Source organism: Thamnophis elegans, chromosome 6, assembly GCF_009769535.1.
Source record: "Thamnophis elegans isolate rThaEle1 chromosome 6, rThaEle1.pri, whole genome shotgun sequence".
NCBI lineage: Eukaryota > Metazoa > Chordata > Lepidosauria > Squamata > Colubridae > Thamnophis > Thamnophis elegans.
The window spans coordinates 26,795,228-26,819,836 of record NC_045546.1 but is presented as its reverse complement, the minus strand read 5'-3'; the positions used below and the strand labels follow the sequence as shown (position 1 = coordinate 26,819,836).

Here is a 24,609-nt window from a genome sequence, read left to right as displayed (position 1 = left end):
TTGAAAAGAAAATCTCTATATTATAAAAGTAATAAGATGTCATAATGTGTTGCTCTGTGATTTAACAAACTTGAAAGATTACATCAATTTTAAATTGCTATTGATAATTATGAGGATTATTTTTTTCTGTTAATTAGCTTTTCTTTTGCCAGTTTTACTTTTTTTTAAATATCACTGTAATATATCTAGGTTTTCTTTCTTCACTAGCAAAAAGAAAAAAGGAATGGACGGACAGCAATAGGTATCCAGGTAAACTGGCATTTTCAACTGCATGCTCCCACCAAAAAAAAAAAGCAATGTTTGAAAAAACACATGTGTCAAATATTCTTCAAGAATCTCCATGACATGCTCTCAATATTTCAACTATTCTCTATTACCCATGTTGGAGGTCTCTTGTGAACACATTACTACAGCCTTTCCTAAGTCAGGGTGCACAACTCTTTCCAAATGTTGTTCTCAACATTTGCAAATCTCTTTCTTTTGATCATTTGCCATGGCTAGAGATAAGCTGTTCAACATCTCCTGGAACATCATCCATCCTTATTCTAAGCTTACCTGTTATGGATTTGGACTCAGGCTTCTTTTCTTCCTTGACTGTGACATGCTCTAATTGGTCACAGTTGTCACCTTCAGGGACTGAAGAGATAGCACTTCCTTTTCCCAGAAAAGAGGATTCCTGAAGGCTAGAGAAAGCTGCTTTGTCTTTGACAGGCATCCGACAAGGTGTACTGTTGATACTGATGACTGCAGATACTCTAAGGGGCACTGAGACAGCAAAAGGCTCCGAGATATTCAAGGCTTTATGTTGGTGACGGGGAGAGGCTTCCAGGGGGAATAGGGTCCCATGGAATCCCAAATTGGATGTCTCATTATTTGAAGTATAAAACATACGGCACATCTTTGGGGAGGTCTGCTCATTCTCAGGGTCTTCAGTGGGGCGGAATACCTTCAGTTGCTCAGGAAGTGGTTTCATTTGGGTTGGCCGTAGAATATGATTCTCTGCATTGTCCTCTGCTCCTCCTTCAGCTCCTTTCATGGCACCTTTGAGATCCCACTCTGTGTCTTGCTTGTTGAGGTCAAAGGAGCTGCTAGGTCCTCCCACTCGTTGTTTCATCATTGGAACAAAAAACCCTCCACTCGTGATTGTGCGCTTGAAATGACCTTTTTCATCCTCTCCTAAAGAAAGAAGGAAGGAAACAAAGATAAATTTTGCCAGTCTGGTCTCTCATACATGGTCAAACTCTTTTTTGTCCTGCATTGTACATTGTTTATTGATTAATTTGTTCATTTTTTGTTTTAATCTTTAAAGGTCACAGACACATGTCTAATGATGCTGTGATTCAATCATATTTATGGAGAGGGGAAAGAAGAATCTAAAGGGACATTAAAAGAAAAAAATAATAGTAGATTGATACTAATAAAGGAGAGATTGATACTATTTTGCTGTCTCAGAATAAAATTAATATCATAGAACATAGAAGAACCTTGGGATCAACATGGAGATCTGGATGTTATCTGGGGACTATATCGCATGGTTATTCATCTTAGATTAGTTTGAATACTAATACAGATAGAACTTTTAAATCGTATCTTCTATTCCTTCTAGAGCACACAGGGAGATTAATATTTCCTTCAAAAGTCTGTTCCATCTTTATGAAAGCCGAGGTGGGGCCGTGGTTAGAGTGCAGTACTGCAGGCTACTTCAACTGATTGCGAGCTGCAGTTTGGCAGTTCAAATCTCAGCAGCTCAAGGTTGACTCAGCCTTCCATCCTTCCAAAATGGGTAAAATGAGGACCCAGATTATTGGGGACAATATGCTGACTGTAAATCGCTTACAGAGGGCTGTAAAAGCACTTTGAAGTGGTATATAAGTCTAAGTGCTATTGCTATTGCTATAATGGCCCAGCAAAAGCCAACTTTTAGGATGTCCTTTGTGTCAGTACCTGGTACAAACTACGGTGAGGAAAAAATGATGAGAATGTGTTGCAATACCATGATGCGAATTCTGACCTTTCATAATTGCATCAAGATATCAAACATAAGTACATAAGTGACAAAGTTTGCATTGTGAAATTATGATGTGTGGTTGATCACCTGTGTCACCCCCAAAATGCTGTAATCCTATGGTAAATATTTATTGGGAGTAGGGACAAATCAGGCTGACTTAAAGAGCAATTTTTCCTTGCACAATACATGCTAGACATGATTCAATTTTCTGTTAGATCACTGACTGAATTTATTTCTAAGCTCTCCCCAGTTTACAATTATAATTTCAAAAGCAGTCATCATGACCTGCTTTGGTGTCTGCAAATCTGTATTCTGTATCCCAGTCATGGATTCCATCTACCATCTATTTGGAAATGGTGATAGGGAAAAGTATATTTAGTAAAAGAGAAACTTGGGGTAAAGAGGGTATTTTCCACTTCCTCCTCAATTCTCTATCTTTTTTCTAAGCCGCATGCAGCAGCCATAAAATTGTTTTAAAAGATGGACAGGATGAAATACAAAGCTTAGGAGGTGGTGAAATAGGGAAGAAAATGAGAGAAGCATATATATTTTCCCTCAGCCTTTCTCTGGATCCATATTTGCAATATTCCATCATTCTTTCTGTCTCCCTCTCCATCTCTAAATATGTTAAGATGAATACCACCCCATGAAGAAATATGAAAAACTCACTCACTATTCTTCCTGCTTCTCCCTTACCCCATAAACTGCAATCATCCACTACCTTAATATATTTGTTGATATAAGGGATACTAGTGTAGATATACAACAGGTTGCCACAAACCATTTTTCTGAAGTAGCAATAATAACAGTAAGGTTGGTCTCTAGATTGTATAACATAAAATGCAGAAATCTGATATAATTATAATTTTAAATATAATTTCTTATAGCCAACCTTTCACTTTGTAAAAATGTTCCCATGTTGAACAAAATAGACCCAATATCGGTAATCAAACAGCCTATTTTGACATTGGTCCAATTTAAAAAACAAAAACCAATACAAAGGCTTGGTCGAAAAAAATTCCTTCATTCAAGACCCAAAATTGTAGTAGTAATTTCAACACCGGCAACAATCTAATTTCTAAGAAAAAATAAGTTACATAGTTGTGGTTGGAATTCCTATGAATTCAGCCTTCCTCTAGTAATTGGATGATACATAAAACAGGGAATTTCTAAGAATATGTTTAATGTTACAGAAACAAAAATAAAGGGACAGGCATTCCTAGAGGTTAACCAAATCCTAAACCATTTGCAGCTTTATATATTAAATTTTAATCCTCTGAGTTGGGGTTGATCAGAGCCAACTAGTGCAGCTCATTAAGAATTTTATATTAAGTGGCCTTGCATTAATGAAGTACTGTAGTCTATAAGTTTGTATCTGCCTTTGGCACAGATTGCAAATTCTGAACCATCTTCAACAACAGTTCCACACAGAGTGTGTCTCAGAAATCTAGGCTATTGCAAAGCTTGGATTCTATGGAGAGTCCATTCCTATACTATATAATCTCATAAATTCCACAATGAGAAAATGGCATCCACTAGATGATACCACACAGGCTGGAAAGTTGTCATAAGATTGACAAATCTCCCACACTGCATAAATTTTTGAGTAGCGTATCCTAAAAAAAACTCCTCTTATTCAAGCAACTGAAGTTTTGCATAACTTATAACTTATAAAGCCCTTCATTGTATTGGATCTGGGTACTTGAGAGACCACCTGCTGCCAATTACCTCCCACAGACCCATTAAATCTCACAGGGTTGGCCTTCTCCGGGTTCCATCTACTAGCCAATGCCATCTGGCTACTACCCTAGGGAGGGCCTTCTCTGTGGCAGCTCCGGCCCTCTGGAATGAACTCCCCACAGGGATTCGGACCCTCACCTCTCTCCAGGCCTTCCGAAAAGCCGTCAAAACCTGGCTTTGCCGGCAGGCCTGGGGGTGATGAGTTCCCTCCCCTCTCGACTTGTATGATTGTGTGACTCTTGCTTATTTTAATTATTTGTATTCGTTTTATGTTCCCCTTTTTCCCCTTTTGAATTGTTCGCCGCCCTGAGTCCTCCCAGAGAAGGGCGGCATATAAATAATAAAATTCATTCATTCATTCATTCATAAGCAATAATCAATCAGAATAGAGCTGGAAGGGACCTTGGAGGTCTTCTAGACCAACTCCCTCCTTAAGCAGGAGATCCTATACCATTTCAAAAAAGTGACTGTCCTGTCTTAGAAACCTCCAGTGAATAAGCACTCACAAATTCTGATTGCAATCTCACTATTAGGAAGTTTCTCCTTAATTCCAGTTTCTCCTTTATTAGTTTTCATCTATTGTTTCTTGTCCTGCCCTCTGGTGCTTTGGTTGATCCCCCCCCCCTCTCCTCTTTGTGGCAACCTCTCAAATACTGGAATACTGCTGTTACATTCCTCCTAGTCTTTCTTTTCTCTAAAATAGCTATACCCAAATCCTGCAACCGTTCTTCATATGTTTAGTCTCCAGGCTTTTAATCATCTTAGTTGCTCTTCTTTGCACTTTTTCCAAAGTCTCAACATCTTTTTTTGTAATGTGATGACCAAAACTGGAAGTAGTATTCCAAGTGTGACCTTACTAAGACTTTATAAAGTGGTACTAATACTTCACTTCATTTTGATTCTATCCTCTGTTTATCCAATCAAGGATTGTATTAGCTTTTTTGGCTGCTGCCACACACGGCACACAGCTGCACACTGCTGACTCATATCATAGTGAAAGTCTTGGTGGTTTTTTTTTTCTTGAACCATGAGTTCATCTAGAAAAAGAAGATGACAATGAAAGGCAAGTGGCTTCTCCAGCACACTCTCTGACCAATGACTGTACTAAGTACTTTTTAGTGTTATGCAATAAACCCCACAAAACATTTTGAACAAATAAACAGATTAATATAAACAGATATCCAGAATGTCCACCAAAATTACACAAATTCAGCTTCTGATATAAAAATGCCCAAAGACTGAGCAAATCTTTGACTTTTCCACATTTGATACACACTGATCAAGTCTTACCTTCTACTGGAAGTGAACAAAGTGAGTCCATGCTTTTAGCTGGCCGAATGGTTGCTTTCTCTGTAGAAGGAAAGGATGTAAAATGTTTGAAATATAACCACACACTGCAGTTATACAGAAATGAAAACTGTTAACAAGTGCAGCTGCAAAGCAGAAAAAGATTTAATATCCTGAGAATATATACAACTCTATCTTTAATTTACAGCTAAAATGAAGGTTTACCAGCTAGCAAGGTATAAGAGGTGCAATGCTTTCTTAAACTATTTTTTAGCACAGTGAAAAAAGCAAGTTTTATTCAGTATGTTTATCTGCCAAAATAGTGATATGATTTTTGCAAGGATTTTCTGAATTGCTTATTCATAAACAAAGAATAGTTGTGTATTGTTCTTTATTCAAGGAGCCCACTAACTTCTCCCTAAGCAGAGTGTTGGGCTGGATTATTTTCTACATCCTTCCTCATTGTGACAACTGTTTGGACACCTATCCTTCATGTTATCTGGTAATAAATGTAAATATTTTCAAGAATTAAAAGCTACGCATAGTAATTGCATCTTCTTTGCTCTACAAGGATTGTTGGAAGGGAGCCAGGACATTTCTTTAATAAGATACTGATTATCTCATAAGGATTCTAATCAGAAACCCCAGACAAGATGAGATGGACACATGTTCCAGGACTCCTTAATAAAATGACTGGCATAGGCATATTCTTAGTAACAGCTTGGGCAGACGCACACTTGACCTCTGCCTGTGCATGCATTCAGCGAATTCAGAAATGCATGTTCAACACAGTAAAATAATAGGCAGTATTCACAGCAAGAATTTAATGGGCTTTGGGATATGACTGCCTGTTATTGTCCTACTGAAGTGATACTTGGCATGATGTAAGAGGTTAAATATGCAATCTCTCCCATGCTGTTGTCAAGCATCGTTCATACTGGCTTTTAATCCTTGTTACTTCATTAGCATGAATGATCTTTTGCTAAGTGCTGGCATGTATTTTTTTTTCTTGTTGGCCAAGGCCAAGCTAAGGGAGAACGAGAAGGGAGTCTTTACCAGATAATTTTTGCCCTCGAACAAACACACTTCCATTGCGGCTCAGTTTAGTTTTAGCTTCTGTTCCTGACCGGCCCAGATTAAAAATAGACTTCCATTTCTTGGACTTTGTGGATAATTTTCTCCTGAAAGATAAAATCAAAGATCTGTAAATAAGTAGCAATGCATAACAGTTAAGATCAATGTGTTTTTAAAGTGTCCTGTTTGTTTGCCTTCATTTCCTCTCTGACTTTATTTTACCGCTTTTCACAGTTGTAGCCAAGAAAGACTTGAGCATCTCCAGCTAAAAAAAGATCAGGTAGCAGATGGTGTGAAGGTTTTGATTTGAAACATAGAGGGCTCTTGCCATCAGAGTAGCCAAGAGGCTAGACAGTTTGACCTAGAAAATGACTGCTTTCCCTTTCCCACTAATTATATATGTTATATTATGTATGATGTGGGAAATGGCCTTTTATGACTGGCCAACTCCACCCAATGAAATTATGGGTAAAATAACAGTTGACCTCAGGCCTCTGAATTCAGTACAGCCTGTGATTCATGTTAATCCTTTATGGGATTCAGAATTTATTACTCCTACAAAGATGTGGCTGCTCAAGCCCTAATTTATATTATAGGAACATGAGCAAATGCCATATGCCAACAGCAATTTAAGTATTAAACAGGACTGATGATGATTCCATAGTGGTTGGATAATATAAGTCTTTATATTAAAACAGCTTTTGCCATCTTTCAACGGTATCCAACTATGCATAAGAGTAACATATAGTATATCGGATATGCTACACGAATATAGAATGAATCTTAAAGTAGATATTGCAAATGCAATTGGGGAAGATTACCAGTAGGTGGCTGTCTTATCACAGGTGCCTCAAGCCTTTGCATTCCACTCCTCCTGATCAAACATTTGAAATGAAGCAAAGCCAGAAAAAATATTCCTGTATTCATCTGTTTGCCTGATACCAAAGGTACTGACACTGACCAGGGATTTAATGTTCTCTTTCTCACAGCAATGTTGAGGAATTAGTGTGGAAAGTTTATATATTTTAAACATATTTCAAGTTTTGATTTAGCTATACAGTGCTGGGGAAATGGTTCCTCCTCTCAAAATTGCACTAAGCTTATTCATGGAAGCTATCAAAGATGGTTTCTCTTATAGTGCTTAACTGAACTATAGCTATTGTTATAGTTGATGCAAATTGGCTACACACCCGTGGTGGGTTTCAAAAATTTTTAGAACCTCTTCTGTAGGTGTGGCCTGCTTTGTGGGAGTGGCTTGCCAGCCATGTGACCGGGTGGCCGTGGCTTTCTGGCCATGTGGCTGGGTGGGAGTGCCTTGCCAGCCATGTGACTGGGTGGGCGTGGCCAACTTGCAAAATGTGGTGAAACTCACTTAACAACGCTCTTGCTTAGCAACCAAAATGTGGGCTCAGAAACTCTGGCATTGGAAGCACGCAAGCTGTCAAGTTACAAGACCCTTGCACCCCTAACCCTTTAGAAAAAAAATTGCAGGGTGTTCAAACTTGACAGCTTTAAGACTTGTGGACTTCAACTCCCAGAATTCCTCCTCCAGTCATGTTGGCTCAGGAACTCTGGCATTGAAGTGTGCAAGTCTTAAAGCTGTCAAGTTACAAGACCCTTGCACCCTTAACCCTTTAGAAAAAAAACCTATGAGTGTTCAAACTTGACAGCTTTAGGACTTGTGGACTTCAACTCCCGGGATTTCTCCTCTCACTCTTCATCTTGATGACATGCGGACGGGCGGGGGGAGGAAGCTGGAACCAGTTCTAAACGGCACTGTAGATTTCTGGAACCCCTTTTATAGAAGAGCTTAGAACTGGCAGGAACCCACCCCTGCTGCACACCCAATTTCATCTAACAAGAAAGAGTACAGAGAAGAGTAACAAAGATGATGAGGGGACTGGAGGTTAAAACCTATGAAGAACGGTTGCAGGAACTGGTTATGTCTAGTTTAATGAAAAGAAGGACTAGGGGAGACATGATAGCAGTGTTCCAATATCTCAGGGGTTGCCACAAAGAAGAGGGAGTCAAGCTATTCTCCAAGGCACCTGAGGGTAGCACAAGAAGTAATGGATGGAAACTAATCAAGGACAGAAGCAACCTAGAACTAAGGAGAAGTTTCCTGACAGTTACAACAGTTAATCAGTGGAACAACTTGCCTCCAGAAGTTGTGAATGCTCCAACACTGGACGTTTTAAAGAAAAGATTGGATAACCATTTGTCTGAAATGGTATAGGGTTTCCTGCTTTAAGTGGGGGGTTGGACTAGAAGACCTCCAAGGTCCCTTCCAACTCTATTCTAAAGATGCCACAGAGCACCAAAGAAGACAGGTTAGACCAGGGGACCCCAAACTTTGGACTGTGAAGGGATTGCAACCCGGTGGTGAAAATGGCCGGCAAATGCTCACACGCACATTCTCATTTCTGCAAGCAGCGGGCAAGCGCATAGGCTTCATTTGCCTGCGTGGCAAGAGCTGTGAACGCCTGCGCTTGCCAGCTGCTCATGTGGAACCATCCACTCTCCCTCCCCCACCAGTCTGCAAAGCCAGAAATGTTGGGGAACTCTGAGTTAGACAATGGAAGACCATTGGATGATATTTGTTTATTTATTACTGTATTTTTGGGGCTATAAGACGCACCGGTGTATAAGACGCATCAAGATTTTGAAAAGGTAAGTATGAAAAAAAAGTTTTGTCCTCCCCCGTCCCCAGGAACACTCTGCAGGCTTCAGCAGGGCTGGGGGCAGGCAAAAACGACTCTGTTTTTTGCCTGTTTTTCACAAAAATGGGGTGCAGGTGCGGCGCTTTGGGAGGTCAAAAAAGGCTGTATTCGGTATATAAGATGCACCAACATTTCCACACTCTTTTAGGGGGGGGAAGGTGTGTCTTATACTCCGAAAAATACAGTAAATTTATAGGCTGTTTCAAGGCCTTTTTATCTTTTGTGTTCAGTTTTCAGGTACTATAACAGGGAATAACTTACTTGCTGTCTGGTAGATCAAGGACGGTATGGTAAAAGGAGCCTGTGGCTGGAACAATTTCTGGCAAACTGTTCTCCCTTCGCTCTTTGCGGGCAGGGTGACAGGCTGAGAGGCTTCGGGCCTGAGCTTCTTCCAAGCTTACCAGCTTCATTGGCAGAGGAGTGGAAGGTAAAGTTAGGCTCTTCATCACAGGTTTATTCTCTGGAAAAAGGAAGGAAGGAAAAACACATTGGAAATCTAGCCTAATTTGGGATGGAATGGAAGGTGGGAATGGCAGAGAGAAATGGAAAAGCAATAGCTCTATCAAGCAATGCCTTTAATGAATAAACTTTCCCAGTGAAATTGTTTGCAAATGTGATTGTTGAACAAATGCACTTTTTATCCAGTAATGTCATTCAGCACTCTGCCCTCTACCCCAATAGTCCCTTGGTCAGCAGCCATATGCCACAGTGCCTTGGCACACATCTTCTGAAAATGAGGGTGTTTATTTGTACTGAACTTTGGGAAGACTAAGCTCTTTTTCTAGTTTTGAAGATGAAGCAATACTTCTCTCCCATCCAGACTATTTTGGAAATTTGTTCTGAATATCGTTCCTGTTTTTCCTATTCAACACTGACTGCTATTGTTAAAAGGAGGTAGGAAGTTACAGCCCTGGAACTCAAAAAAAAAAAAAAGAAAAGAAAAGAAAAGAAAAGAGAAGAAAGAAAGAAAGAAAGAAAGAAAGAAAGAAAGAAAGAAAGAAGAAAGGAAGTCCTGATGGTTAAAGACAGCTTTCCAAGCTTCAAAAGTTGCACACTAGCATTTCTTCTAATTAGCTGTGTTTTTATTTATTTATTGGAAAAGCCATAGCAAAGAAAGCTTACCTTCAAACACACTTTATAATAAAATAGAGGACAAACCCAGATTAAACAGAAGTGAAGCAGAATATACCTGAATGGAAAGGGGAAGGGCGTGGGGAAGTCATGATTGTGTTATACAATTTTAATCATGGACTTTGCATTTAACTTTAAATATTTTGATCTTGTTTTAAACATTATTATATAGAAACCATGAAAATGGTCTCTTCTGAAAGCCTTTATCATGTTGTGCACCCTTTATATGGAACAGTTTATAAGGGAACCTAGGAAATTCTTATAACAGGTCTGCAACTTTTATTGAGTACTATTTTTATTAAATTATCCCTTAACTGAATGTTTTGCCATTAACAGCTGCCAGAAAGCAACAATTTAAAGCAGCCTGTCCAGCTGGCAGCTGCAACTTATGAGACCATGCTATTTACACCTTTTTTCTTTTTGAAGATTGTTATGGGACAGAACAACAGCTAAATTGATTTTTCAGCATGATGGCTGTTTTAACTAGTGAAACAGCACAAGGATGGGATATATAACATCCCCAGGTAGTAATGTCTTTGCAAACAACTTTCTTGGCACGTACTCCTTGCCATACTTCACTTGTTGTTGTTGTTGTTGTTGTTGTTGTTGTTGTTTTTAATACTCTTTTAATCCAAAAGCTGATGTGTCAGAAACTGACACAGTAAAAATCAAGGTGTCAGCTGCTAATATCATTTCTTTTCCCCCAAGTATCTTAGCAAAAATAAGTGTGGAGATTGCAACTTGGTGGTTTATTTGGAAATATGCCCACATGCTCAGGAACAAGACAAAATAATCAGGGATCAGAGAACATTTGAGATACTAGTGATGTCAGGAGCAATCTCTCCGGTTTCACTGTCTTCTATTAAATGGAAATGTTATGCCTGGCCATAATGTACCCAACCTTAGCATCAATTTGTGGATGGAGAAATTACATGAATGTCATTTTAGTGATGGCAATATTGTATAACATTCAAATGTGCCCACCATCCCATTAAAATGCTGATTTATTAGCGGATAAACCAAGTATCTCAGGGCTTTTCCTATAACTTTTTGGTGTGATGAATTACTGTAACAACATTAGGTCAATGATGAGGGCAAAGATCTCCTGGCTGTTAAATCTCTTTTCCATGCTTCCTTTTTTTGCTTTTCCAAGTAATCAGGTTGCAAGAACAAGAGGAATGAGCAACAAAAGGGAATAAAGCTGAGACTTCTTATTAGATCCCCATAATTCAGTCTTCAATGAATGAGAAACTTTGCAACTTTTGTTCCAACGTGAACTGAGGATTTTATGCAGTGGTGGGTTTCAAAATTTTTTACCAACGGTTCTGTGGCTGTGGCTTGGTGGGCATAGCATGGGAAGGATACTGTAAAATCTCCATTCCCTCCTCACTCCTAGGGGAAGATTACTGCAAAATCCTCACTTCCCTCCTGAACAGCTGGGATTTGGGAGGCAGAGAATAGATGGGAGTGGGGCCAGTCAGAGGTGGTATTTACCAGTTCTACAAGCTACTCAAAATTTCTGCTACCGGTTCTCCAGAATTGATCAGAACCTGCTGAATATCACCTCTGGTTTTATATCTTTATTCCTTTTGTGCATAAATTAAAGGTTTGGTAAGGCTGCATCTTCCCAAACCTACTAATGGTTCTGAAAGCAATTTTAAAAAGCCTTTAAAGGATTAAAAAAAATTACAGGTAGTCTTCAATTTACAACAGTTCATTTAGTGACCACTTGAAGTTATAACGGCACTGAAAAAAGTGACTAATGATCATTTTTCACACTTATGACTGTTGCAATAGCCCCACGGTCATGTGAGTTGCATTTGGATGCTTGACAACTGGTTCATATTTATGACAGCTGCAGTGTCCCTGGGTTATGTGATCTCCTTCTGTGATCTTCTGACAATTTACTGTGAAAACCAGATTCACTTAACAGTGGTGTTACTAATTTAACAACAGCAATGATTTCCTTAACAAATGTGGCAAGAAAAGTCGTAAAATAGGCCAAAACTCACTTGAAAACTTTCTCACTTAAGCAACATTAATTTTGGGCTCAATTGTGGTCGTAAGTCGAGGACTACCTGTACCAATTGAGATAGCAAACTTTTGTCCACTATTAGGTAAAGAAAAAGTTTCCCCTCACACACACGTGCTAGTTGTTCCTGACTCTAGGGGCAGTGCTCATCTCCATTTCTAAGCCAAAGAGCCAGCACTGTCTGAAGACGTTTCCATGGTCATGTGGCTGGCATAACTAAATGCTGAAGGTGCATGGAACGCTGTTACCTTCCCACCAAAGGTGGTCCCTATTTTTCTACTTGCATTTTTATATGCTTTCGAACTGCTAGGTTGGCAGAAGCTGGGACAGGTAATGGGAGCTCACTCCGTTACACGGTGCTAGGGATTCAAACCACCAAACTGCTGACCTTTCTGATTGACAAACTCAGCCTCTTAGTCACTGGGCCACCGTGTCCCTTTGTCCACTATTAGTCCGGCTTTATATTAGTCACATCAAAATAATCTAAGGCCAGATTCTATTTTTTTAAAAAAAAATCATATAGATGCCCTTCATTTCCTTCTTCTGTTTTCTTTTTTCAAAAGAATTGGGATTCAGACCTAAATACTAAAAGTAATGTAAACAGGTTATGTGCTGGAAAGAACTACGTTTATTGGCCAAAAGAGGTCAGGATACATTTTGGAAATGGTCACTGTTAACATAAAAGAAAATAATTGAGAAGGAGTTACCTTCATTATCCTTTGGCCTGATACAAACGTTGTCACTGAAGATCTCATCCACATGGTTCAATATGAACTCTATCACCAACTGTTGGACTCGCACTTCCAAAAAAGCTGCATCTCCATTGCAGCCCTCCGCCTCAATCTCCTTTGATCTAAGCATAATCAGAGAAGCAGTGGGAAGAACAACGAAACATCACACCACCGAGGCACTGCTTGTGAACAAGAGAACTAAATTTCCTAATAAGCCATGTCTGCAACTTTAGAGCAAAAAAACACTGTAATAGCAGCAGAAATTGACCCACATCCTACCTCTAAACCTTTTGGTTCTGCATTCCTTTCGTGACTCCTCACCTACACTACAGACATGCGTAAATCAACTATACACATTACAAGAGTTACATGAAGTACATTTTAAATGGCATGGTCCCTTTTCTATAAAAGATTTAAAATAAAACCCATACCGTAGTCAGCTTATGGAAAGAGAATATTAGTCCAAAGTACCATTCTATTTTCATCAATACCAACATGCTGTTGGGTAGCAAAATAGAGACAATCACACAGAACCTCAACTGCTCATTTCAAAATACAGAGTCAGGGTAGACAATCGGTTTCAAATGATCTCCAGACAAATATTTTAGGAATGCTATGATACGAAGGGGGCATTATACTTCAACACCAACAGAGCTAAGCTAAAGCAAAGAAATGGTTTGGCCTTAGAGCCATGGTTGCATATCTTCTGTTCACACATAGACTATTCTATGTTCATTTAATTCTCCCAAATTCTTCTCCCTTCTCAGAAACCAGAGCAATTGGGTATTAAGATGTCCTCTACTAGAGTTCATCAAGTCTGCTTTGAAATTTAAATACTGTACAAAGGGGACAACTCTTTATAGAGATCCATCAAAGCCTTGGAGAGCCATGAACTCTTCAAAGATGCAGCAAAAAACTGCAGGCAGTCATTAAACACTGCAGTGTGACTTTCAATGAACATTTCCTCCCCTTTTCAGAAAGAAAGAAGAGTCTGAATCCGGGGAAACTTCTTCAAAGAGAACTTCCACGGGGTATATTCAGCTCATAATTCTTTATTACTCTTTTAGGAAAAACAAATGGTAATAATCAACTTATGGTGGAATCAAAATATAGATTTTTAGAAGGACAGCAAGCGAAGAATTAAAATGGATCACAGATCGTAACTGAGAAGAACAGTTTCATGAGAGGAACTTGCCCCTCAGAACAATCCTGGTGCAAGAACAATCCTTGTGTAAGCTAAAAGTAATTTCAAGAATAGTCATCCCATTAAAAGAGACTCAATTATCCAGAGGGGGTTTTCTGTACATGGATTAGTGTATTGATTTGCTTAGTTAGCTAAATGTCTTTGCTAAGCTTTTATAGAAGGAAGACCAAAATTTATGAACAAAGATGAAGTACAATATAACAAGCCCCTTCCCTAGATCTCATTAAGTCAGGGTTTGAAAGAATGTGACAAAAACTCCCATTGATTTCACTGGCTTTTATCAAACGTTGCAATGGCAGTTTTAATAATGTTTCCCCTGAACAGTATCCTTCAGATGTGTAGCCTTCAACACCCATAACTTCTTAAACCTAGGAAGACAGTCAGTCGATATGGTACAATGATTAGAATATCAGATTAGGAACAAGGAGCTCCATGTGAAAGCTGTCTTCAGAAAGAAGCCCACCATACCTATTCTAATGATAGCAAAGATTTCTCCAGATGAAATATAGTTAACATAATACCTAATGGACAGTCTTAAAGGGGCAATTAATATCAGCCGGAGCTGGGGGCATGTCAAGGATAATGATGATTATAGCTGCTTTCCTTCTAAAGGAAAGATCAGCTGGAGTAAGGAGTGTGATGAGATGGAAAATGCTTCTTTCATAACTGATATTTGCTTTAGAACACGACTGTCAAATTCCTGGCCCATGGGCTGGATGGGTCAAATGCCTTGCCATGCTCACGCCCATTTTAGCAAAGGGGGAAATAGTCCCAATATGTCATGTGATGCCGCCATGTGGATGTGTGTTTGGCACCCCTGTTCTAAAGCAAATATCAGTTATGAAAGAAGCATTTTCCATCTCACCAGACTCCTTACCCCAGCTGATCCCATTTAGCATTTTTAAGCTGGCCAAACTAAAGCATGAACATTCAGTATTGTTGCATGAGATGAAATGGGCGGAGGAGGGGAATGCTTGGTTGTCATTTCAGCTTCCTAAAAGAAGGGGAAGATGAAATGCTATAAATCAACAGGGCAGCATTGTTTTATGGCAGACCAGACAAATAAAATAACACGAGACATAATCAAACATGAAACATATCGCAGCCAACAATATTATGTCAGCAAAAATAAACAGCACACACAAGCAAGGATTGTTTCAGATTACTTCAAAGAACATTCTGATGAAATTCTTATCTGAGCTGAGCTACTTTAAATCTGCTGGCAGAAATTTATGTCCCATTTCTGTACAGCAAAGAGTGAAGACAAGAGCCTAGAAGTGCATAGCAAGCACTTTCGTGTGAATACAAGATATAGCATTACAGCAAGACTCCCTCTACTACACCAGATTATTAAAGATGCAAGGAGGGATGCCCCAGGAACTTCAGAACTCTGCCTAATTGCAACAGATCTCAACAACCTCTCGCTAAGAGGCATAGGAGCCATTTTCTAGGCAACATCCTGTTCACTGGTTAGCAATTCTGCTTAGAGCTGGGGCTACTGCAGTCCAAGTTAATCCACAGGATTTAAGTTATCTCTGAGTGGAACCATCACTTCAAAGCATCAAGTGGGAAAGGACGGGAAAACATCAGAAAACAATTCAACTTGATGGATTTTGTGAGTTTGGCTTTTTTTAAAAAGAAAAGAAAAGAAAGTCTGCTTTGTGTTTTTCATCACATCAATGTTTTGGCCCAAACAATCTCTCCTTCCAACTCCAGCTTCACCCACCTATCCAAAAAGTAGAAATACTTTCTTATCTTGACATGCCAAAGTGTTGCTGAAGAAATTATCTCTGGGCAACACAATCTTTGTAAAGCTAATGGCTGAAGTGCTAGATAAAACTCAAGAAGGGATTCCTTCAACAGGATAGCCTTGTAAGGGAGGTACAGCTACTTTTCATTTTCCCTGGGGATACATATTTATATAAATAAGTGTAGCTTCCACCACCGCCAAACCACCCCCTCCCCAAAAGAAAAAAGATGGACTATGCAGGAGACAAAATTAAATTTTGGAGCAGTTCAAGAACTGCAAAGATGGAGACAAGTTTTGCCCTGCATTTTCTGACGCTCAAACCCTCAGCCTCTTGTTGACCAGACTGGTATCCTTGAATAAACTCATTGTTAATAGTAGATCACATGCAGTGTATTTCTGCCTACTCACAATGGAAACATCTAATGAGAAACTTATGTTTCCAAAATTACATGAAACAAATGGACCTGTGCACTAGTGCTTCCATAATCAAATTCGTATCAGTGTATTATTGCTTGGAGAAATACTGTGTCAGATATCTCCAATATACTTTATGAATCATTGCTCCACCTAATACTAGAAACTTCAGTAAAAAGTGTGTGTGTGTGTTTTCCACTCTTCTTCTGCCTTGCAATGAGGACACCAGATTCATCTGACAAATGGACATGGTTACAGCAAGCACATAAACAGTGTTGGGATTTTGCAGTTTCTTTCCTAATTTAGAGGGGACGAGATTTTTGTTTTTGTTTTAATCTCTAGAAAGCCTATTTTAGGAGTTGCAACACCATTTTCATGTCCTATTGAAAAATACTGTGGAACTATAGCACAGGGGTATCAAACTTAAGGGCCGTGGGCCAGAACTGACCCATGTGGTGCTTAGATCTGGTGCGTAGGGCCACCCTGGAAACAGTGAAGGGCCGGCCTACAGTGCCTCTGCCAGTGAAAACGGAGCTCGGGAGGGGTTGCAGGAGGCAGTTACAGCCAAAAACAGAACTCGGGAGCTCGTTTTCACTGGCAGGGTGGTCAGGCTGCCACAGACACTCCCAATACGAATGATGCCAAGCTGGCCATGTCCACTCTGGCCACGCCTCTATCCCCCCAAGGTCAAACACAAACCTGATGCAGCCCTCAATGAAATCAAGTTTGACACCCCTGCTATAGCCAATTTTTCAGCAATCATTTTACTATACTTTGAGAAAAGCTCAAAAAACAGGCTTGGTTCCCTTCTCCAGTCATGGCCTATATCAGTGGTTCTCAATCTTTACTTCACACAGACCCCCTTTAAATACCTTTTGTGGCCATGGAAGCCCAAAACTTAACTCAAGATTTAAATCATAACATTTCTTCAAGCTTGTGATGAAAACGTAGCACCACCCAGAAGTCCGTGGACCACAGGTTGAGAACCACTGTCCTATTTGATCAGATAATTCAACTTCACAACACTGTTTTTTCTTTTGGTTTCTCTCCCCGCCTCTCTCTCCGTCTCTATCTATCTATCTATCTATCTATCTATCTATCTATCTATCCATCCATCCATCCATCCATCCATCCATCCATCCATCCATCCATCCATCTATCTATCTATCTATCTATCTATCTATCTATCTATCTATCTATCTATCTATCTATCTAAAGTTTACATGAACTCTTGATTGAATATTTTATTAAAATACACGTTTTATAATTTTTGAGATTTGCAACTTTTTCAGGTATTCCCTTTACTTTTTCCAAGAAAACATGGGTCATTGAACTATATATGAACACCACATCAGGTTTTATGGCCATGAAAATGGGAAAACAAAAAACAAATTGCTGAGATTCATCTCCACAATCATATTTAAATGTACGCTTCTCCCCCACAGCTAGATTTGTCCACGAAGTTCTGATGAGCACCTCTACTATACATTTCCATTAACTTTCTCAGTATTGCCTTGAAGATAAATAAAAAGAGTATGTGTATTTATCATACCTAAGGAGATTAGGTGCCCACACTAAAGCCAGGTTTCTGGTGTGCATGTTGGTCATGCTGCTGAAGGATGCCAGAAGTGCCAGGTGCTTGCTTAAGTATTCCAAGGTCCTGAAATAAAGTAATCAAGACAAACCAAGAACAAATATGACTATCGCAATGTGGATATGAGGCCATCTGGAACTGTTACAATTAATGTAACATGCAGTAGCACAATGCTAATGCCTCAACTAAAATCTGTACCGATTGCCAATTATTAAGCATATTTTAAGGTGACAATGTAAACTAAGCAGGATTGGGATTGAATGTGCAATCATTTTGTAGCTAAGGTTAACAGCTAGAGAAGTTTTTTAAAAAAAATATTGATATTTTTAAACACAAGAATAAGACTAACAGTAAAGGGGCGGTGCTAATCGCCATGTCAAAGCCTAAGAGCCAGCACTGTCAGAAGACATCTCCATAGTCATGTGGCCGGCATGACTAAATGCTGAAGGTGCATGAAGCGCTGTTACCTTCCACCAAGGTGGTCCCTATTTTTCTACTTGAATTTTTTATGTGCTTTCGAACTACAAGGTTGGAAGAAGTTGGGACAAGTAATGGGAGCTCACTTCATTACACATGGCATTAGGGATTCGAAACGCTGAACTGCTGACTTTCTGCTTGACCTTCAGATCATCTTAGCCACTGAGCCACTGTGTCCCTTTTAACAATAATACTAGTACAAACTTTTCTTTCTGTTCTATTTTTCTGCTTTTTTTCTTTTTTGCACCTTTAGTTTTTTCTTCATTTTTCTTTTTTGCTATATATATATAGCTCTAGTTAAGTTTGTACTAGTCTTATTCTTACAAACTAAACTAGAGCAAAAAAAGAAAAGAGAAAATTGAAGAAAAAAACCTAAAGGTGCAAAAAGAAAAAAAGCAGAAAAATAGAACAGAAAGAAAACTAATATACAGAAGTGGCATCTATGTTTAGCGGACTTTCTCTCCTGCTCTACATTCCAAAATTAGATTAGCTCCATCTTTTTTGATATTATGAAAGAGCCTTCAAATTGCTTATGTTATGAGGCCTGGGGCTCCAATTAATGTGCTTAGATGGCTCCATTGTTGAGGCAGCTATTGTTATCCTCTCTTCACCTAAGGGTTTGCACATTTGTTAATTTTATACTATTTATTTCTTAATGTATATTTTTATATCTGTGGTTTTTATTCAATTGTGTGCCACCCAGAGTAAGATGGGTGAGTATACAAATTTGGGTGAGACAGATGAGTATACAAATTTCATTAATAATAAATATATGAATAAATCTTCTTAATAGCAGTTACAAGTATAGTTATAAATTGACTTTACATTGTGACCCCCTTCTTTCTATAATTTCTAGTGTCTAATCATCAAATCTATAAATCATGTTCAGACTTTTTTTAAATGCAAAAAGTCCATAAAGGATTTACAGTCACCAATAAATGTAGATATTTTCTTAGTTATACTGGCCTTTGAGTGGTTTGCTATGTTCTATCTAAAAAGTGAAAGCGGCCAAAGTAAAGATGTTTAAGAATAGACACTACATTTTCATTATTTTTAATTAAAAACTTTTAATAAACTGCAGCTAATATGACCACTGTCTATAATCATATTTCCCATCTTATGTCACATCTTATGTCACATTAAAAATTACAAATTTAACACCATTTCCAATTGTGTTTGAGGATTGCAGCACAAATCCTCATTGTGGCCTACTACATTAGCTACTAATACACTAGTTAAGTACTCACCCCACCCCACTTTCATTGAAATATTTATTTTCTTCTTCTTACTCTTACTTATCTCTATTGGGGGGCATTGGGACCTCACAAATCCACAATGTTCCTCCCACTGAACATCTGAAACTGAATGAGGAGAAGACACAAAATACATTAAACCTATGTAAAACCTTATCTGAATTATCTTGAAGGTACGTGTGACTGAGGAGCCAGCTGGTTGTGCAATTATCTACAACAATGCTTATACAGCAGAGACTCAAAACAAAAAGCGTTTTATGATTGAAAATATTTTGATTGACAATAAAAGGCTTCCTGGAATTTCAAAATGATATGATAGAGACCTGAATACAGTAATAAACTTCAGTAATAGATGAGTAACCATGAAACAAAAGCACTGGAAGAACGTGGCTGGGAAAAAGATGGTTTGGATAGATGGGGTACAGAGATGATTTGTTGTGATAATATAACATCCTGTCTGTTTCATTTAAAATATATTGAAAAAATATAGCTAAGTTGTTGAGCAATTGTTTGATTAGTAGAGTATTAGTGGACTATCCAGTCTTTCAACTAGTTAAAAACAGAGCAACCTCAGCATAAAGCATATTTTTCTGATTTTATCTACCTGCAACCCACAATAGCTACTAAGTTTTCTCTTTTACCTATAATGTGAGGGTGGAAGTTCCTGGATAACATTATGAATCTGGGCCAACTGCTCTTTCTCAGAGAGGCACGAGACTGCTTCCTGAAAAGATATCAACAAAAAGAAATCAAAAAGTATTCAGTTAGTTCACAACTATTTCTTGAAGGCAAAAACAATCTTGTTCACAATATCGTTACCAAACTGATACACAAAATAAACAGACATGGAAATAATGATGTCTGCAGAAAACCAGCAGCAGCCTTCCATCAAGTTGTGTCAGTAAAATAATTGTAATATGTATTAGGAAATAATGACATTTGGGGAATTAAAAAAAAAATTGAGTGTGATGTTGATCATTAACATTCAAGGGGATTAAGAAATTGCACAAAAAATAGACCTGCCAAGAACTATTTGTCATGAGCAATATACAAATTTTTCAAATGATATGGTGACATATCAATTAGTATATTAGGGAAGGACATTGTTTTCCTAATGATCACATTATGAATGCCAAAGAAGTCACCACCTCAATCAGTTTTCTGCATAAAATGGCACTTTTCAGATTACATGAGACCATTGAACACAATGCTGGCTAAGGTAAAGGTAAAGGTTCCCCTGCATATGTGTGCTAGTTGTTTCCAGCTCTAGGGGGCAGTGCTCATCTCCGTTCCTAAGCCAAAGAGCCAGGGTTGTCCAAAGATGTGTCCGTGGTCATGTGGCTGGCATGCTAAATGGAGAACTGTTACATTCCCAGGTGATCTCTATTTTTCTACTTGCATTTTTGATGTGCTGGGTCAGTAAGTAAATCTTTATTACGGTCAAAGACCAGCAATACACATTAGTTTTTACACTATGTTAAAAAAAAGACTGACATTAAGATATAATTAAAAGATATTGATGTTAAAAATGGAAAATAACATAAATGTTGTCAGATTGTTCGGGTCACGCCCTGGTTTACCCGGGTGCAGCGCTGTTAAGTATAGGAGTAAATACAATGGTCCAAAGATTGTTAGAGATATGCCCAGATAATTGGTACAAGATGACAACTATACTTCTGTAGCCAATTTTTTTCTTATGGACATTGCAGCAGCACAGAACTTTGCCACTGCATACGTGGTAACTGGGTTAGTGTCCAGGAGGAGAAAGCCTAGATAAAAATTCTCTGCCCTCCCTGGCAATCTCTCTAATAAGGGGAGAATATGTGCAGACTTACAAGCTCTGTATATCTCACAGTGTAATAGAACATGTGAGATATCTTCAACTTCTCCTTTACGACATATACAAACCCGTTCTGCTATAGATATTCTCTTATACCTGCCCTGGAGGATGCTGAAGGAAGAATGTTAAATCTGGCTCTGAAGAAAGCTATTCGTTGTTTTGGGAAGATCAGGTCATTCAGATATCTTGCCGATTCCCACACACCCTGTTTGATTCTGTCCCTACTGTGGAGAGGCAACCTAATTTAGTTCTTTTTGAAACTCCATGTCCTTCATTCTATTAATTACTACTTGCTTTGCTTGATCAAAGCCTAGGGACATTAAGAATACCGTTGAGAGCCCATAAGAGCCCAGCTTGTGATCAATTGCCTGTTTCCAGGGGGAGGGGAAGTTGTCAGTCAACACTAGTGGGGATGTGCTGCGGCTAGTAACAGGAGCTCACTCCATTATGCAGCACTAGGGATTCGAACCGCTGAACTCCTGACCTTCTGATCAACAAGCTCAGCATCTTAGCCACTGAGCCATCACGTCCCACTACAATGTTGGCTAGAAAGTATTTTTTTAAAAAATACTGGATATACAGTAGTAGGACAAATAAAACAGCTTCAGAGTAGGTTTATTTGTCCATTTGTCCATAACAACTTGAATTGGCTCTCTTATTATTATCTGGATCTGTCAAAGACTGGAAATGAATCTTCTACATGTACAGGATATGACCTTCAAGAACTGAACAGAAATGTCATCTTTGGGCTCCTGTGAAGAATCTGTTCCCATCACTAATATAACCATTTCAAACTGGGGTTTTTTCACCTCTGCTCATGATCTTTGTTCACAGGAGATGATTACCAATTCTCCCTGCAGGTGCTATTTGCATTTAAAAGAAGGTGTAAGTTTGGCTTAGAGTTGTACTTTGTGGCAGGCTTCCTGAGAGAAGAAAATGCATATTCATACACAATCAGAATGCAGCCATTCCTGAAGGGATGCAATTTTGCTTTTTATTTGGACTGTCTGTGATTAGAGGTCATATACAACTCAGAGCTGCTTGGGAGTGACCTTCCCCCATTCTGTTGCAGACAAATATTTTGGGGTTCCTCATTAATTTCGCCTACCAAATTAGAACTTTAATTATAAGACAGTAGTGCAACATTTTACTAAAGATCAACGATTCGCCAACATCTGTATTGATAAGAATAAAGGAAGATGATGGCTGCTTAAACTGAAACTCCTTCAAAGTCCTTCAAATTAGGAATAGGCTGAGCAGAAATAGACAGTTCAGTCTAGAACCAGGATGGCAAACCTATGGCACGTGTGCCCAAAGTGGCTGACACCCATTCGTCTTCCAGGTTTCTGGCATGCATGCACGGGTGACACCCAGCTGGCCTTCGTGCGTGCAGCAGTGTTGGAAACTGGAAGAGCTGGTCTTCCATTTTGCTGCATAAGCATGTGCCAGGCAGCTGACTGTTGCGCATGCATGCGCACCAGAAATCCAGAAGACTAGCTGGCTGGCACACATATGTGTGCCAGAAACCAGAAGTTCATTTTTGGACATGCGCATGCACCCTGGGCACCTCCTCCTCCGGGTTGCGTACGCTCCCTTTTCAGCACTTGTGCTGAAAAGGTTCACCATCAGTGGTCTAGGATTTTGTTTCCTGAGATAAGCTCTTTAAAAATTCGTTTCATTTTTAAATTCTGATATATCTATTTAAAAGACCAGGAAGAAGGGTGAAAAATCACCATCAAAAAGAAATGCATTATTTTAGACGCATTGCAGAAAGAAAAACTTTGGCATTCCTATTACCTGTATTTTGAAAGAGAGATCCAATAAAGAGTGCTGGGCCATGTGGGAACATAAGACTATGCTGCATTAAACATTAACTATCATAATTAAGTGCCTGCACAGAGGTTGTTGTATGGTTTGCACTGCATTATATTGTATATACATACAATAATGAGCACCTTAGGAATGTAAGTATAAAATCTGACAAGAGCTAGTCTATTCTGCTTGCACCAAAGGACCATAAAATTAATTATTTAAGGTATCAAAGCTTTCGCATTGTTCTCACAGGAGCACAATAAGTAAAGCCCATACTGTTTGATCCCACTTTATAGGCAGAATAAGAGGAGATGAATAGCAATTCAGCTAAGACCATTATAATGCCACAATATTATCTGATTGTGGCAGATAATAGGTAGATCAGGCTGAAGGCAACTTTTTAAATGAAGGGCTACCACATTGATAGTAAGTGTTGAACCTTTGTTTCTAGCCTCTGTACTGTGACTATATATATGTCACTATATATAAAGCACTGTGTATGTATGTGTGTGTGTATGTATGTATATATATATATATATATATATATATATATATATATATATATATATATATATATACACACATACATACATACATACATATATATATACATATATACATACACACACACACACACACACTTTTGTAAACAGTGTTTTATGAGGCAGAGGAACTAATCTTGAGAAATCTTAAAACTTGATTGACAGAACAGCAAAGAGGCAAATGTATGCCATGTAAACCTCTCGTTAGTTAAACTATGATATATATTCCCTTCAAAGAGAGAAAGCTTACCCAGGGGGCAGTATTATGGATGAATAGAATGCAATTTAATGGGGAGAAGATCTATATAAATATAGTGTAGAAAGTTAGCACCCACCCCTGTCCTAAAAGAATGAAATACTTTAGGAAATATTAAAAAGGCAGAATATTTCCCCTAAAAGAGAAATAGAAATCTTAAGGGAGACAGAAACTCAAGAGCTTCAATACCCTGCCTCTAATAGATATTTGGTGCCCATTGAGAAGGACTGGGCTAACCTATCTACAAAACAAAAGACCTTCAGCTCCAAGGTGATGGGATTAAGGCATGACCCTCCAGGATATTATAGGATTATCTAGCAGCAGCACTCACTGCATTGCAAAATCACCTGGGGACATTACATCAGCTCAGGGTTCAACCAAACTTGATTCAGACAAACATGACTCAACATGGGAATCTGACTACAGCCAATAGAATACATATTCTTGCACAGGAACAGGAAGCTCAAGTTCAAAGCCCAAGAGACGGTATAAATATTTCTCACTCTCCGCTCCATATGTTCAGATGCCCAGGATTTGAAACCCATGTGGTCCTGTCCCGCAATAAACCATCTTTCCAATCAGCTTCCATGTTTCCAGCGTCTTTCTTCCAACTTGGAACTGAACTAGATGGATTTTTCTTCCAACAATTGGGAGGGGAAATTGGTTTGGTAGAAATATGTATTGAAAGGATCTGGATAACCTTCTTCACCACAAGTTAAAATTGAGCAAAATGTGTGATCCAGC

The 24,609-nt window shown here is 38.8% G+C and overlaps 1 protein-coding gene across 1 annotated transcript in view; it reads right to left on the bottom strand.

Annotated features, from left to right (window-relative positions):
- The window catches only part of ARHGAP31 (Rho GTPase activating protein 31), a 106,381-nt gene that overhangs the window by 10,341 nt on the left and 71,431 nt on the right, over window positions 1-24,609 (bottom strand). The window contains exons 4-10 of the mRNA XM_032220102.1: window positions 20,057-20,139; window positions 17,644-17,751; window positions 12,700-12,845; window positions 9,091-9,289; window positions 6,092-6,216; window positions 5,039-5,098; window positions 556-1,176 (exon numbers count right to left, since the gene is read on the bottom strand). Coding sequence (XP_032075993.1) covers window positions 556-1,176; window positions 5,039-5,098; window positions 6,092-6,216; window positions 9,091-9,289; window positions 12,700-12,845; window positions 17,644-17,751; window positions 20,057-20,139 — 1,342 coding nt within the window. The remainder of the gene's footprint in view (window positions 1-555; window positions 1,177-5,038; window positions 5,099-6,091; window positions 6,217-9,090; window positions 9,290-12,699; window positions 12,846-17,643; window positions 17,752-20,056; window positions 20,140-24,609) is intronic.